General features: G+C 39.0%; 3 protein-coding genes across 19 annotated transcripts in view; 2 read left to right on the top strand and 1 right to left on the bottom strand.

The window, feature by feature from the left end:
- The window catches only part of LOC135482472 (NAD(+) hydrolase sarm1-like), a 29,858-nt gene extending 26,294 nt beyond the window's left edge, over positions 1 to 3,564 (top strand). For 13 of the 16 annotated variants that reach the window (XM_064762523.1, XM_064762526.1, XM_064762525.1 and 10 more), the window contains one exon: positions 350 to 3,564. Coding sequence is in view for 1 of the 16 variants with exons in the window: in XM_064762522.1 (XP_064618592.1) it covers positions 350 to 384 (35 nt within the window). In the remaining 15 variants the exon portion in view is untranslated. The remainder of the gene's footprint in view (positions 1 to 349) is intronic. The other 3 variants (XM_064762522.1, XM_064762520.1, XM_064762515.1) reach the window with 2 other exon arrangements.
- Positions 3,565 to 4,243: 679 nt separating this feature from the next.
- On the bottom strand, positions 4,244 to 6,419 carry LOC135483608 (glutamyl-tRNA(Gln) amidotransferase subunit C, mitochondrial-like). Its single transcript, XM_064764587.1, has 5 exons — positions 6,223 to 6,419; positions 5,661 to 5,711; positions 5,175 to 5,344; positions 4,835 to 4,938; positions 4,244 to 4,630 (listed from the first exon to the last, which is right to left on the bottom strand). Exons 1-5 carry the CDS (start codon positions 6,301 to 6,303, stop codon positions 4,575 to 4,577), a joined length of 462 nt encoding a protein of 153 aa, XP_064620657.1. The 5' UTR covers positions 6,304 to 6,419; the 3' UTR covers positions 4,244 to 4,574.
- A 701-nt stretch (positions 6,420 to 7,120) lies between these two features.
- Positions 7,121 to 14,508, top strand: LOC135482471 (uncharacterized). Of its 2 annotated transcripts, none has more exons than XM_064762513.1 (5): positions 7,121 to 7,234; positions 7,946 to 8,168; positions 12,543 to 12,678; positions 13,505 to 13,615; positions 13,773 to 14,508. In XM_064762513.1, the coding sequence occupies exons 1-5, from the start codon at positions 7,221 to 7,223 to the stop codon at positions 13,814 to 13,816; spliced, it is 528 nt and encodes a 175-aa protein (XP_064618583.1). In that variant the 5' UTR covers positions 7,121 to 7,220; the 3' UTR covers positions 13,817 to 14,508. The 2 variants fall into 2 exon arrangements, with proteins under 2 accessions (XP_064618583.1, XP_064618582.1); XM_064762512.1 differs by having other exon boundaries at positions 12,543 to 12,690.
- The last annotated feature ends 888 nt before the right edge of the window (positions 14,509 to 15,396 follow it).

The following is a 15,396-nucleotide window of genomic DNA, read 5'->3' as shown; positions in this document are numbered from 1 at the left end:
AATTTTGGGAATTTCATGCAAAATGAAATGCTTCGTCAAATATCCCTTAAACGACTTTGAGTCAGCACCGCAGACGTCCGAAAATAGAACAAAATTTACAGATTTTTGTTTCCGGTTACACATGCACAAGTTTATAAAATCCGGAACTGTTTGGTGTAATTTTGGTGGACCACGGAACTGATTAGAAGTCCTCAGAGGAATATAGCATTTAGATTAAGCAGATGAAGTGTTAAATAAATTATGCATTGAGATATAATGGATCTCTTCGTACGATTCTACTGCCCATACTATCCCTATTTATTTTGCTTTTTATGCATGCTTGAGTGTTTTTATTTCATCACCCTTTCAGGAGATTCTTGTCCTAGTATAAGCACCAACGTGTAAATGTGGTAAGTTTATATTTATGTTCGGACCTGGCCGTATGGGTGTTGCTGAGGGGGTTTGATTCAAATTAAATATGGACGATGAGATCTCTCAGAGTAGGTATTTTACTTACTTAAAATTTGTTAAATCAAGGCGTCGTCCTTTAAGTGTGATCTATGACACTTTGATACTTGGTTACTAGCTGAAAGTGCCTTTCAACAAATTTTTGAGTGAATCGCCCACAACCAACTGAGTCATCACGAGCTCGTCAATTTGAATTTGAATCAACTTCTGCTACAACTTTCAACTCTTATGGGCTGGGTCCAGGTGTGACACTGGCTATTTAGGTTCCTGGTTCAATTGCACTCCTTGGCTTTGTAACACGATCACTGTGTGTCTCCAGTGCATTCTCTCTCTCTGTGTGCAGCACGTGTTGAGATATTTTTCTCATCTCTAAACGAAAACTGGTACAGTAGAACATCTTATTGAACTCAGCTGAGTAGGGTCTCCTCTGCCGACGCCTCCATGATGTTACACCTACCCTAGTGGACACCTTTCCTTGGATCACAACCACATTCCTTTTACCTGCTACATGTTCTGTTAGCTACAAAATTTGCGAGCATTTCATTTTCACTTGATTCGCAAAATTAAAATGCTTTTGCTTTAGCACTTTCCCTTTTCTCAATGAACATCCTACAAATTCTATAAATCCCTTGTTTGATGTCCCGGTTCAGGGTTGGTAATGGTGTCTGGGTTGTAACATACTTCAATTTATAGCATTTACTCAGGGGTAAGGGTTAATTTGGTATTTTTCTTTTTGCTCATCAAAACGTCAACATCTTGCTTTACAAGTTCCTTTTATGCTTTAACTAAAATCTAATGACCTTGCTGAATCCTTTTCTTAACACTTGCTTTATAATTGTACATTATTATCGATCTTTCCAACATCTTTTTACAATCTGATCCCATTATCATCATAGGTTCAAAATCAAGAACTTGGGTGTTCACAGTACTGGGTAATAAATGTATTATTAGCCAGGAAATATTCTGAATACTGAGCATCGATGGGAAAGAATCGGATTCTTCAACGATGCAGAATTTAAGCCTTTCCATCGTGTTTTCAACTTTATCAAGCCAGGAATGGTTTCAAAGTAATCAAGAAAATATATAAGCTAGTCTTATATATCTTATATATGCGTATAGGTGTAATACTGAACTGTTCAATTACCATTTCTTCAGGTTTTCCAGGAGCCAGCATCCCTTGGATGAAGGTAGTGGTACTACAGAACATTCCGTCTTGCTTGTTATACTCAGGCTCTTCAGAAGAATCTGCATCAGTGTATAAATGCTAAAAGTGATCAGCACCTGGGCCCTAAGACGCTAACCATTCATCAAATGGTGTATCTATCAATAACGCATGTTTCTGCACTCGCTGCAGTAGTGTGATGGTTTTTCAAGGCAGTCCATATAACAGGAACTTATTGTAATCCAGTTTTGAGATGACCAGAGAATTGATTAACTTCTTGGCATGAGTGATGTTCTTTCTGCATGCCAACAAAAAATGCTAAAAACATGATAGAATTAAGTCATTTCAGTTTTGAAAATATGTTGTTGCCGGTTCTTCCTTTTTCCCAGTGTTTGATGAACAGTAATAGATTATTCAAATGAATCGACTTCAGTATTAAATGCTTCTGATCAAATTGTGGATAAGTGTTGAGATATTTCAAATAATTTCATCATCATCATCTCTGCTTTTTTTCTTGATTTTGATGTTGTTTTTCAGGAAGCACAAGCAAAATGTGTCATGAAACTGAATAAACTGTAGATTATGCATTCAATTGTTTGTATTTATCATTGATTCTGTAATTTATTTCTTTAATGCTAAGACCATATTATATGATGTACAGTTTTAATGACCATACTCTGCTGAATACACCCATTACTTTAAAGAATAGGTTTTTGTTTGCAGTGTACAAAGTTTGTTGCTTCAACAAGTTTATTTCAGCCCAGTAAGGTAAATTAGATGAATACAGGGTGTTTCAATGAAAAATAGTAGGTTGTTGAACATTGCTGCATGTTATTCTTCCATGCAATAGATATAGAAGTATATTGCAAACATACTCTTGTCCAGCCTGGCAATGAGTTATCATCATAACAGTTTATTTTATTTGGGGAGGGGTCTCATACACTTGTGTGCACTGTATATACAAATGTACAATGAAACAAATTTAACCATGTGGCAGTAGAGGACTCCTATACTCCTGTTCATGAAAAAATGGCACTGCATGCGAAATGGGCATGGCTCGGGAAAGTAGTCAGAAATGCAGTTCAAATGGATCTTTCTTGGTCATACTTGTTTCGATTCTAGCAAAGTAAGCATTTGCAGGTACTTTGGACTTTTGGAAGTTCCTGATGAAACAACATTTTTCTGTGCAAAACCACCAAAAAAGAGAGTGCCATTTTTTTGTGAAATAGACCATAAAGTCGTTGTATATTAGGGACCGAGTGCCATTGTCTTGCTATGTTGACACGGGGACTGGGCGATGATTAGAGTGATTTGCTATTTAGTAAATTATGTAGGACATAATGATGCAGGATGTTACATGTTGAAGATGACAAGTTGTTAGACCTGTTGCCTGGTGGAGAGAGTTGTGCCTCCTCTCTCTCTTGAACATGTCTGGCCCATGCTTGAGAACCTGAGGTTTATACAAATGGTGATCCCCCCCACACTCGGAACCTCGCATACACACGTCAAAAGAAGAACTGGCTATACTCGCGTTTTCAAGTTTTTTACCCTACTTGCCTCTCTCAACCGAGGAGTAAATGGGTAACTAGCTTGCAGAGATGGCAAAATATGAATGTTAGTCCTGAGCGCTGTACAGCTGCAGCTCGAACCAGTGATACTCACATAGTGTAGAGCTTGAATGATGAATGAACACTGTACAAGCCAATAGCTAGAGGTAATAATGTAAAGCACTTTGAGTGACTGAAACCAGTTGGATTTAGCACCATATAAATCTCATGATTATTATTATCATGATGGGATGGATCGAGAAAGAATGAATGTTTAGGCCAAACCTGTTGTACAGGGAGAAATGTTGGTTCATTTTGTTGATGTCCGTGCTGCTATAAAATGCCACTAGTCATATTGATTATTTGTTTCCAACATATTCAAGAATATATTGTTGATGTAATAAAAAAGTTGTGTTTGTTTTTTTTGTTCGATTTCTTGGTCTCATATACAGGAGAGTGGCACCACTGAAGATTTGTTCGGTACAGTCGATAAAAGGTGTCTTTGAATACACTTGGAGACCAGCATGAAGTGTGCTCATTCATAACTGGAAACGGAGCACATCCATGTCGCTATCAATCATAGCTGAAGACAGCATACGTACCTCCTTGGAATGCATTCCATTAATGAGAGAAGACAGTGCACATTTATGTTGCCTTCGAATGCATTTCATACATGATCAAGGCTAGTGCAAATTCATATCGTAGTGTGCATTCATATCACCTTGGAATGCATTTCATACATTAATGTGGACAGTGCGCATTCAGATTTCCTTTGAATGAGTTCCTTTTTTGATTGAAGGACAGTGTGCATCACTAAATCTCCTTGCAATGCCTTGTATTTAGGACAGAGGACAGTGCACAACCAGACCTCTTCGTTGTGGGTTTCATTCTGGAGTGGGACAGTGCCCACCCAGACCTCCTTTGTATGGGTTTGAGGACAGTGCACATTCATATCTCCTTTGAATGCATGTCATTCTTGACTGAAGGCACAGGCAGAATATTAAGCAGGCTTTGAAGATAGAGGAAACCCCAATCTTTTTAATGCAAAGCCATTTTTTCAATAATTGACTGAACTACAAGATTTACCTAATAAAAATTTATTAAAAACAGCTCAATAAAACTAATAGTTCCCCGATCATAATACATCAGACTCGTCAATACAACTGACTATTAAAGACCTTAATAGCATCCAGAGGAATCAGGGGTTCAATTCTCCGGCCCTGCACCAGGATGAGAAATTATATAGAGTTATAAAAGTCAAATCAGTACAATAACACTACACGAGGAGGCGTGCTGTTCTAAGTTTTCTTAGGAAGGGACATGTTCAACGATAGAAAATGTACCCCAATAAAGGAACTCGGTGCTATTAAATAATTGGCAGCCATTGGTGTTAATTTGTGTTGTATGGCCAGTTGAATTCAACCGTCGCCCACAGGAATGTAGTCCTTGTCTTTCTTCTTCAAAGGAATATTACCTGAAAGAAAATGTTGGATGGGCATTATACTGGAAAAAAGTTACTGTCGGTTTAGCCAGTCTCTTTGGGCCAGTGGTCACAGGGGTCTGAAAATTGAATGGACAGGTGCGTCCCAATGTAATTCTCAGTGCTATAACAACATAACCATAACAGGCCATAGGATTTGATTTGAATATTTACAAATTTACGAAAAGTTTCACTGACCTGGTGGAGCAACAAAGTACTCCTCGACTGTATTCTTTGCATTCTTCATTATATCACTTCTGCAATTCCCCTCCGTGACAATATCTTGTCTGAGATAGAGAAACCTGAAATGGAAAAAGAAATATTCAGCTAACGTGACAAAGACAGAAGCGTCAAAGACATGATCTGTTGATGATTTAAAAATATCTGCCAATACCCAGATTGTTTCCATATAAGTGTTGACAAACATCGTTATTTATGCAAGAGTTCAATACGATAAACATTATTTCTTCCTGGCTTTGTATAACTTTTTTCACACCGTGGTGCAGGTGGGGCAAATATAATGAATTATCAGACCAACCTGTCTTCCAAGACTGAATCCATGGGAGCTACACCATTGGTGTCCACTAGCTGCAGCATATCAGCAAACTTGATGGCATTTGTAAGACGTTCAACTCCAGCATCATTACCAAAATCTACCAGGGCAAGTTGCTCCAGATGGTAAATGAGGTCTGACTCAATCTCAGTGTGCTGGAAGGCAATATAAAGTTTGTTAATGGATAAGTTTTATAAAAGAAACACAAGAAATGTATTGGCAGAATACAAAAAGGGTGAACAGTCTACCCAACGGCCTGGACATTGTCTTACTTGTACCATATCTAAAATAGTGGATTGCCAACAAAATTGGCCCATTTGACTAGTTGTTGTGCTCCTGAACACCTGACAATGACTACTTGGACAGATGTTTCTGTCTTACATTCGTTCACACTGATAAAAACTCCTTCTTAGATAGTATCCCGGAGGACGTACACTTATCTTAACTTATACCATGGTAAGGCCTATTTACCTCAGGAAGCAATTCAGGATCTGGGTCTTTCCATGTTGGAGCTTGTGGAACCTGAAATACATTGCAATAGTTTGCTGTTAGACATGCCTACAATTTTAAAGTTGACGAATTAAGGGAGGACCTGCCCACATGTGAGTGATACCTACACTCCACCTCATTCCTTTAAAATCCAGTACACAATACCAAAAAACTATTAATCCAGGGTAACTGACATCAACCATTATAATTCAATCCACTGTATGTGTGAATGACTGTGAGAGGGGAGAGGGGAACTTTAGAATCTGATGATTATGAAAAAGTTTGTTTGGGTGCCGACTGGTCATGCGTTTCACAGAGAACAATCAATCGGTAACAGTCATGACAGTGGCTTATGATGGCATTGTTTGATGTTGGCTTCAACCTTCTGACATGTTCCGCGTCTGCGCATTTGTTTTGTTTGGGCTCTGGTTTGTCTTTGTCCACTGAGGCATTAGGCGATGTCTTCTGACGTTGTGACGTCACGACGTGCCAAAGTCGGTGCCAATGCCAACCGCATTGAATCATTTTTAACCAACCCACCAACCTTTGACGTTGACTGAAAAGTTGTCATAAACCTGGATCTTGCCAGGTGTGTTTGACACGTCAAAAACACCCTGCTGAGCATGTTAGATCTGTCCCTGTTTTATATCTTGTCCTTAGTTGGAGTTCATCTTCATGCACCATGAATGCACTACCCGACGTACAGGTCTCACTAGCCAGTGCAATGGCCGGGCCTACCTGGCTCCACAAATGGCGCGACGTCATTTCATGCATACCCCTGTTCAAGTGGCTGTCGACCTTGCAGTATATCGCTCTCACACATAAACCTATACATTTCTGAATAGCTTGTCGCTTCTAGAATACATCTGGCCAGCTTTCATTGTTATCAAGTAATTCAGTCATGAGAACATGGGGGCAGCACAATACATGAGACACCCTGTACATCGATGAAAATTTCACCTTGCCGCCTTATAACTTGACGATTAACATGGATGGTGAAATAATATTTTTATAAACTTCTACTTATCACATTGAGAAAGCCAAATAATAACAATTTTAAATTTTGATACCAAAATAGGGTGTCGTTGCGGCTTTTCTTTGAGCATTTTGACCGCGAAGTCTCACCTTGAGAACATGTGCACTCTGACAGGAACCAGTTCATGTCAACATCCGATTGAGCTATAAAAAGCATGCGAGACCTGGTCACTGCGGACGTGCACAGAAGAAGCTGATATTTTCCTCAAATAATTGTCAGAGCTACCTTTTCACAAAATACCCAGGACACCGACATTTGAACATGCAGCAATAGCGATATGATAGGCTTATCTGTATCCATGGTAATGGGGGACCAATGTTGACCTGATCACCACTGGCTAGTGAGACCACACCATTATCATAAAATAGCTCATTAACATAATATTGAGCCTCGTTTTCAGTACACACGCCATTCGACCTTTGTCTCCCGGGCGCAGTCGTGTAACATCGTAGCTGTGTTTTCTGTCCCATTTTCTTCTCAAAACACCAATCTTGAACTGAACCAGAATGTCTGACGAAGAGTAAGTAACAGTCGTTATTTTCGAGAAGATTTATTGATATCGATTCATGCGGTTTATTTCCTATTTTACCGGCTATGCCATGTTTTCTGATGGAAAATCGTGTGTCTTCCATGCCCGCTCCCCGACCGGCGCGCCATGCGTTTGCTCGATTTGCACTCAACATGCACAGTTAAACTGTATACACTATACATACATCATGTACATGATGTACAGTCACGGTGCACTGCTGCGTGCACTTCTCGTCGAAGCCACTCGTCATTCATATACACGAAGGCGCAGGCGCCTATCATTACGAGTTCTCTATCATAATAAACGGCCATGCATCGTGATGTTACGACGACCTACACTGTAGTTACTTAGTTTTGAAAACTTGCATTATTCAAAATATATATATGATATTAATAAACGGCCATGCATCGTGATGTTACGACGACCAACAACACTATAGTTACACTTATAGTTATGAAAACTTGCATTATTCAAAATAGGCCTATATATATAATAGAGGCCTATATATAAAAATAGGGTGCCCTATCTTGCCTATAGATGCCATTTAAAACCACTAGAAGCTCCGTTTCGGCAAATTTTAACTCTGTTCCGGCCCGTTTTGGTTCGTTTCGGTCCGTTCCTGCTTTCTTATGAACCGATAAAAATATATTAAAAAAATAAAATCCTTCCGATATAATATGTACGGTATATCTTTTATTCCAGTGGTTGCAAGTGTTACGTTGGGAATCTGGATTTCAACGTTGGTGATGATGAACTTCGACACTACTTGGAATCACAAATAGCCGGGGCAGTCATAATAGATTGCAAAGTTATTACAGACAGAGATACTGACCGTTCAAGAGGTTTCGGCTTCGTCACATTCGATTCCAAAGATACAGCAAAGCTTTGTTGTGACCTGGACGGACAAGATATGAAAGAAAGAGCTGTAAGAACCGTTAAACCGAACAGAATAAGTCTTGTGTTGGCCGCCTCATCCAAATGTAATTTAAGGGTTTGATAGTTGGGAGAAAAAATTTTTTCCCAGTATTTTGTGCAGAAGATACATGTACACACGAAAGGGTAGGCAACAAAAAAACTAATTCCTGCTCAGATATATAGCTTTCAACTCTTCAGTTACAAGCATTTTTGAGTCCATCAGACACAGTTGGGGGGGTCATGTATATTGCACCCCTTTTAAAAAAGTATTTTAATTTTCCTTAAAAAAACATTTATTGTGGTTGGGTTTTGTTTGTCTTTTTTTTCTAAAGCGGGTTGGTCAGGTTTTACCGGCAACACAACAGTTAATCTGCTACATGTATATTGGTGAATTTTTCTATGATCACATGATTTTTACATGTTTTTGAACAGGCATTCCTCAAATATGCTGTGAAATAGCACCTGAATAATAATTAGCAATCTGCATCAAGACCCCCTGCATCAAGACCCCCTCCCCGCCCACGAGTCTGTCCCCATGGTTTAAAATATTTCGGTGCATACATGTATATTGTCTAGATACCTCAGCACTTGCACTTGTCTGTACTTTAATGTAAAGTAATGAGGATAATGCTAGTTTATACCTTTCAGGACTTTTCATGATTTGAGGGTTCGCCAAACTTGCTACAAAATTTAAATCTTCTGCTATTCTTTTGTCCAAAATATGCCCTCACTGAATGTTTGCAAACTGGGTTGCTTCATATCATTATTCAAGCCACTAGAAAATTGGTCGCCAGTCGATACTTGCTCGTTTTCGTGGCCCCAAGATTTTAGTTTTGTAGTGCGTATGGCTAACTCTTTGAATGGATGCTGTTTTAGCCAATGACCACTTAGGGGTGGCCATGGGATTTGTACGCGAATTTAGAGCCTCGGCAGGAACTTCCAAGAAGTGGATACGCCATATCTATCCATCCTCGGAGATGTTGGCATGAAAGGTCGCCATAGGTTCACCAGGTGAGATTAATACTTGACCATTGTACATGTTGTAAAGATAAACGCAGAGCCGGAATATCCCGTTGCTGCTAAGGTCTGTGAAACCTTTTGCATGGTATTACATGTATCATTCTCATGTCTTAGATGTACAGAAATTTTTTGTGATGCTCAATTCTAAAATTTCCATTCTAAACTTCATGCTAAATCATAAATGCATTGCCAGTCATGGCGCATCATTAATGATACACCAGGTCTGTTGTACCTGTAACAACAGACCCCTTATTTCAGTTTGGGAAAACTTTATGAGTTTTAAGTTTCTGTACATTTTAACTTGAAAGGACTATAGGGTGTTTTCACGGTCAGCCAAGTTGGAGGGCAGAACTAACAATGAGCTGAAACAAATGCTATCATGGTCATTTGGGCTTGCTTTCTTTTGTCTGTCCCTCCAACATGGCCGATGATGACGTCATGTGAAAGCACTCTATTGGGGAATGGAACATCTGATAACTGCATTATGGCATCAGCTTTTAGGATTATTAAGTGGCGACGTCATCAGCTCAAGTATTTTAATTAAAGTTGACCTTTTTGAAGAGGAATTTTGCAGAAATAGACACTTGTTACTTTGATACACTCTTAGTGTTGTGTTAAAACATATTTGGCATTAGCTCGTTGCATGTCAGAAGTGTAAAAAGAAAGAAGTGTTGGGAGTTTAAGTAGTCTTGTTCTTATCTAATGACCGTCTCTGAATACTCTCGTTGTTGGAATGTACATTTCATTGAGATATTTTGATCCAGTATCTACTGTTTTTTGACTGTTCATTTTCTTGACTGTTATTGATTGGGGCTTCCACAAAATATTAGTACATTGACTCGTTTGCTCTCTTCTCGTTATTGGCATTGCTGTGGGTAATCTGGGAACCGGAAGGAAATGACTAACTCTGCACATGCTGCATTTGTTCTCTCCCGCTGACCTTAAAGTCTTGGACATTTCTGTGATCTGTTCTCGGAGAGAACTGCTGTATTTCTGCTATGATATTGTGATATTGTGATCGACGAGCAACGAAATGTAATCATGTCTGCATTCATTCAAAAGACTGAATATTTTAAAGTATCAAGCAGCGCCATTTTTGCTAAAGAACGATTTTTGCAATTTTCTAAAAGAAGGGAATGCTGTTACAAAATAATTCTTTCAATTATTCCAACCAGAGATAGATTCGAACACAGTTTCATGCTTAATTGAATTCTGTACAAAAAGGGTAATGTTGAGGCGTAAAACCTACATGAAAGACAGTCTTTCAGGTAATTCACTTGTACTAGTAGGTAGCTCTACATAGCCCTAAACGATATGGACATTGGTTGTTGTTATTACAGGGAAAGGGCTGTGGGGGATTTTGCGATGTTGTGACCTATAACGTTAATGCCGGTTATCAGGATTCAATTGGCTGTCTGAAATTAACCATCAAGGATGTGGTCTCAAATTGTTGACGTTATAAAATGTTGTGGAAGGCTGAACATGATAGTGTAAGAAAAATGGACCGTTTGCTTGTTTACATTACTGTACATTTTACATCATTTATGAAAAGTTCATCCGTATAATCTTTGTTTGATAGGAAATGCATCAAGACTTCGTGACTGATTTACACTGTTTGAGCAGTTTCATCATGAGATAGCAGATATTTCGATATTGCAAAATAAGATGATCATCGTGTTTTCGAATAGCATGTTTCCAACAAGAGCAGCTCAAACTATTTGGATGTTGTAGGACGAGAGAATATTATTGGCAAAGATATCATGATTGCATTGCCTGGCTAACAAAAAATATACCTTGATATAAGATCAAGGCAGTAAGAACAATGGGATAAGACATTGTTTGAAAAGTGCCTTATTATGGATCATCATCAAGTGGATGTTATGAAATATGCAATTGCAGAAGGAAGATTATAGCTTTAGTGACACAATGCAGCATGCTTGTTTTTAACAAGTGTCAAAAACCAACCTCTAGGCCTAATTTGTGGAATGTTTCAGTATGAGGAAAACGGCTGGTTTGATCCTTAACATGATTGAAAATGGTCCTCACTGCTTGCTCTCCTAGTTATCAGATATCTGTGTATAAAAAAGCATTTGGATATTTTCAAGATTTGCAAGAGGACACACCTTTTGCTCTATCTTGCATGTGGGCAGTCCCCAGTCTGTCTTGAGGTCGCAATGAAAAAATCCTATCCATGATTGTTCATACAATTGTGGTGTGTTTCATGTAAGATTACTGGGGTGAAATTAATGTGCCACAAATGAAAGCTATTAGTATTCCTCAACAAAAATATAAAACTGCAGGGGGGGGGTGTTGGTTGGTGCTGCAACATTTTGGACATTGTGCTGGTGTGATACTTAAATAAGATGCTGTGGAAATGTGACAAAGATCGGTATGGAGTTCTTGAAGGAGAGGAAGATCATTCGTGGATAGCAGTTCAAGATATCACCAGGATCGGTTATGGTAGTCCACTCGTCAAACTTTTATCGCCAATAAAAATTTATGAAAAAAGCCTTTATTGCGGATGAAGATCTGTAGTGTATTGTTCGATTCTGTTCATAAATCGGGTCAATTGTTATTCTAGGAAGTTCTAAGTTAGCCATGGAGACGGTTTCTGAGCACAGTGAACATTTTGTGGCGATCTAGTGCAAGCAGAATATATTGTGCGAGCTAATTGTTATATTGATGAGGAACATTTGTATGGAAGACTTTGGTTATTTGATGATTTCTGCATTGGAGGTATTATCAAAAGATTTCTTTCTTTCAAAGGCTACTTAGTTCTTGCTCGTATATTACATGTACCGATACGTATCCCAGTGGGTTTCCCCAAGTATAATTTTTTCTCAAAATGTTAAATTCTGTTTAGTCTGCCTACTTTATGAGAGTGCATTCTTCAACGTTTTTCAAAGTTTGCCATCTTTGAATTGCATTTTTGTATTGAGGTTATCAGAAGTAGGCAGGTTGTATGAATAAGGCTACCTTCCTTGATGCTATAAAAAGAGTCTTGTGTCTGGAGTGTTGTATTTCATCAATCGCCATACAGCTTGGTTCAGAACTTGCTTACCTGTCATGAAGAGCAGGTTAATTTTCCTGGGAGTCCATTTTAAATTCACTAAGGCTGGCCCTCCTCAACTGGTGTTTGATGAAAATTAGACATGGCAACTTTAACATTTCCTCTTGATTGTCATATCTTAAGTGGGGAAGCAAGTCACTACATACATTTTCATACTAAAACCCCTTTTGATGCCAGTTATGGCTCTGAAAATTTTAGCCATGTTTGGCATTCCATTAGAATCTGAAGGGCACTTTGTATTGAGCTGAACACTTTGCCAATGTTTGTTTTCTTATCTTGTGCATCTTATTACAGCTGAAGATCAACCTGGCCACCAACAAGAGAAGCGGCGGTGGTGGATACGGACGTGGCGGTGGCGGATACGGAGGTGGCGGCGGCGGATACGGAGGTGGCGGCGGCGGATACGGAGGTGGCGGCTATGGTGGATCAGGTGAGGATTATGGTACTTGTCCCTCTATTAGTATAACCTTTTCTCTCTTCTTCCCCTTATAAATATAGAAACTTGCGTACTTACTACTTAGGTGACATCCTTAAAGCTAGTATGCATGTGATAGGTTTCCATTTTGTGATTACCTCAACTAATATCGGGTTTCAATCTCCCGAGTCGTTCCTCACATACTTGTTACTAATTCCGCTTCAGACCTTGATATGTGTGCCGGTGTTGGTATTCCTGATCCTCTCATTTACTAATAGAAAATAATTGGAATTCTAGAAAGTATCTGTCTCTTCTTAAGTGCTAAGCTGCGTGCATGTGCTGTCCATTTTCTCTATGGATTGGATATTGGGTTTCAATCTCCTGAGTCATTCAAATCACTGTCAGTAAAAGAATGTGCTGGGAACTGAAATTTACAGGTGTTTGTTGTCAAATATTCAGGGTGATGTTTGTAATTTAATTCAAAAATATCCAATTGCGGAAATACGTACAAATTATGAATTTGAACACTGCCGTTGTGTAGACTGATATACAAATACTAGGACTACCAAGTTTAGACAAATTTGTTTTCACAATATCTGCACTATGACGTTGTGTATTAGTGGATTTCTATTTAACTGGACCACAAGTAATCACGAACGGTGAACCCCTTTAAATACCCAGAGTTCAATGCAAAATGGCCAGTGTTTGATGGCTCTACTGCTAATCATGCTAACTCAGAAAAAGCAGGGATCCACACCCTTGTCGTTAGTTTGTCTGATCAACAATTGGCATAACCTCGTTAAATATTCTCTCATCTGAAATGATTGTCATCTTCTTGCAGGTGGTGGTAGAAACCATCCCTACAGACAAGGAGGCGGCGGCGGTGGTGGTCGTGACTACAACAGCGGTGGTGGTGGTGGATACAGGAGTGGTGGCGGCGGCTACAGCTCAGGTAAAATATCCCACATTTGTAGTCGTGGTGTCGTACTAAATAACTTTGATCAATGGGAGTTGATTTTATATTTGAGGAGTACCATAAGACACCTCTGCAGCATCTTACTTCAAATATATTGGCCTCTATATTAAATGTGTTCTTATTTTATCTTCAGGAGGAGGTTATGGCGGTGGTGGCAGTTACAACAGTGGATATTAGGAGGATCCAACGCGACGATCGTTCTAGGTGAAGGCAGAACACTCCACAAGACCTCGTATAGGCCAGGGCCTAGCTTTTGCAAAACTTGACATTTCTAAAAGGAGTGAAAACTCCAAATCCAGTGAACATTTATCCACTGCCTCATAATTTTAAAAACATATTCTTAAGGACGTCAACAAAGGAACAGTTCAGCTGCAATCATGTTAATAATAACCAGATCAAGGAAATAGTGCAACACCTTATCATAATCCAGAATTGAAAGCTTCATTATTCATTTGGTCCATTTTGCATGATGTTATACTGCATTCCATATTCAAACATAAGGACAAGTTGACGATATATCTCTGGCGTGTTTTACGAATTATTGATAGTTGTTTCTATCTTATTGTACTGTATATCTGGGTTACTTCTTGTTAAAAACAACTGTGTTCCTTATAATTAGTATACCATAGAAAATGGTGTTCAAAACTGCCATATGGGAGGGGTTGCTAGCTGTATCATACTATTAAAAGGCAATGATCTGCTTATCCTTCGACTATGAAATTCTTGTTGTGTAACATGTAAAAATCACCATGCTGGGGCCACAAAAAAGAAAAGAAAAACTTCAGGTTTAGCTGATGTGTCGTTGATTGAATGCAACCATTTGTTTTAAGGGAGATTCTTATTTGTCAATAAAAAGCTTATCTTGTAAATTTATTGTCCTATCTTTCTTCTTGTGGTTTAATATGCCCAATTTCAATCGACCCCTGTCCCTTTTCAACAGAGAGATCAGGATTCAATCTGCCTCCCTCTGAACAGAGATCTCGCGATCCTATCTCGACCCGTATGATCAGTATTTGTATTGACCGCTTAATTTGACGTATCAGGCGGTGCCTCACCGTAGATCATACAGTGTTTTGCTGATGATTTGGGAGCTTCAATGTTGAAGTTTATTTTCAATTTACCCTGTCTATGTAATCTGGAATGTTCAGTCTTCGCTTTGGGTTGTACCACTGCACTGCATGTGACGAATACATGTTTGTCGGTTTTGCCATCAAGGGTTGTATTTTTCAGTCATTCTGTCCCACGACTGTGTCCAAGTGGAGATCTCCATATACACAAATATGTGTCAAAATTTAATGATTGTGCTAATTTTACCCGACTCCTGTTGCCTTCAGAGGACAGGACCCACAAGATGAAATTGGCTCAGGCGACGGTAACGCTAGCTCGCGGCAGAAAATAGAACTGAAATCTTCGTCCAAAACTCTCAGTTCTACTTTCTACCGCTAGATAGCACTACTGTCGCCTAGGTCACTTTCCTATGAAATTGAGCATGTTTTTAGGCCTTTTGCATGAGTAGATTTTTTGGTATTGCCAATGACATAAGACACAGGGTGGGGCCCATTAGCTGTATTTGTATGTACTAGTCTTGCAAGTAACAGATCTACATTTTTATTCATTTTCTTCATGTCTTGGACAATGATTATAAAACTTTTGATGACGGTTGTGATGATGGACTGGAACCTACCCCAACCACCAAGCAATTTGAGTAGCCTAAGACTTTTTGACAGTGGAACCTACTTCAGCAAACACCTCTCTAT

This window comes from Lineus longissimus, chromosome 2 (genome assembly GCF_910592395.1).
Source record: "Lineus longissimus chromosome 2, tnLinLong1.2, whole genome shotgun sequence".
Taxonomy (NCBI): Eukaryota; Metazoa; Nemertea; class Pilidiophora; order Heteronemertea; family Lineidae; genus Lineus; species Lineus longissimus.
The sequence above is the reverse complement of the archived record's forward strand: the minus strand, read 5'-3'. Positions and strand labels throughout refer to the sequence as shown.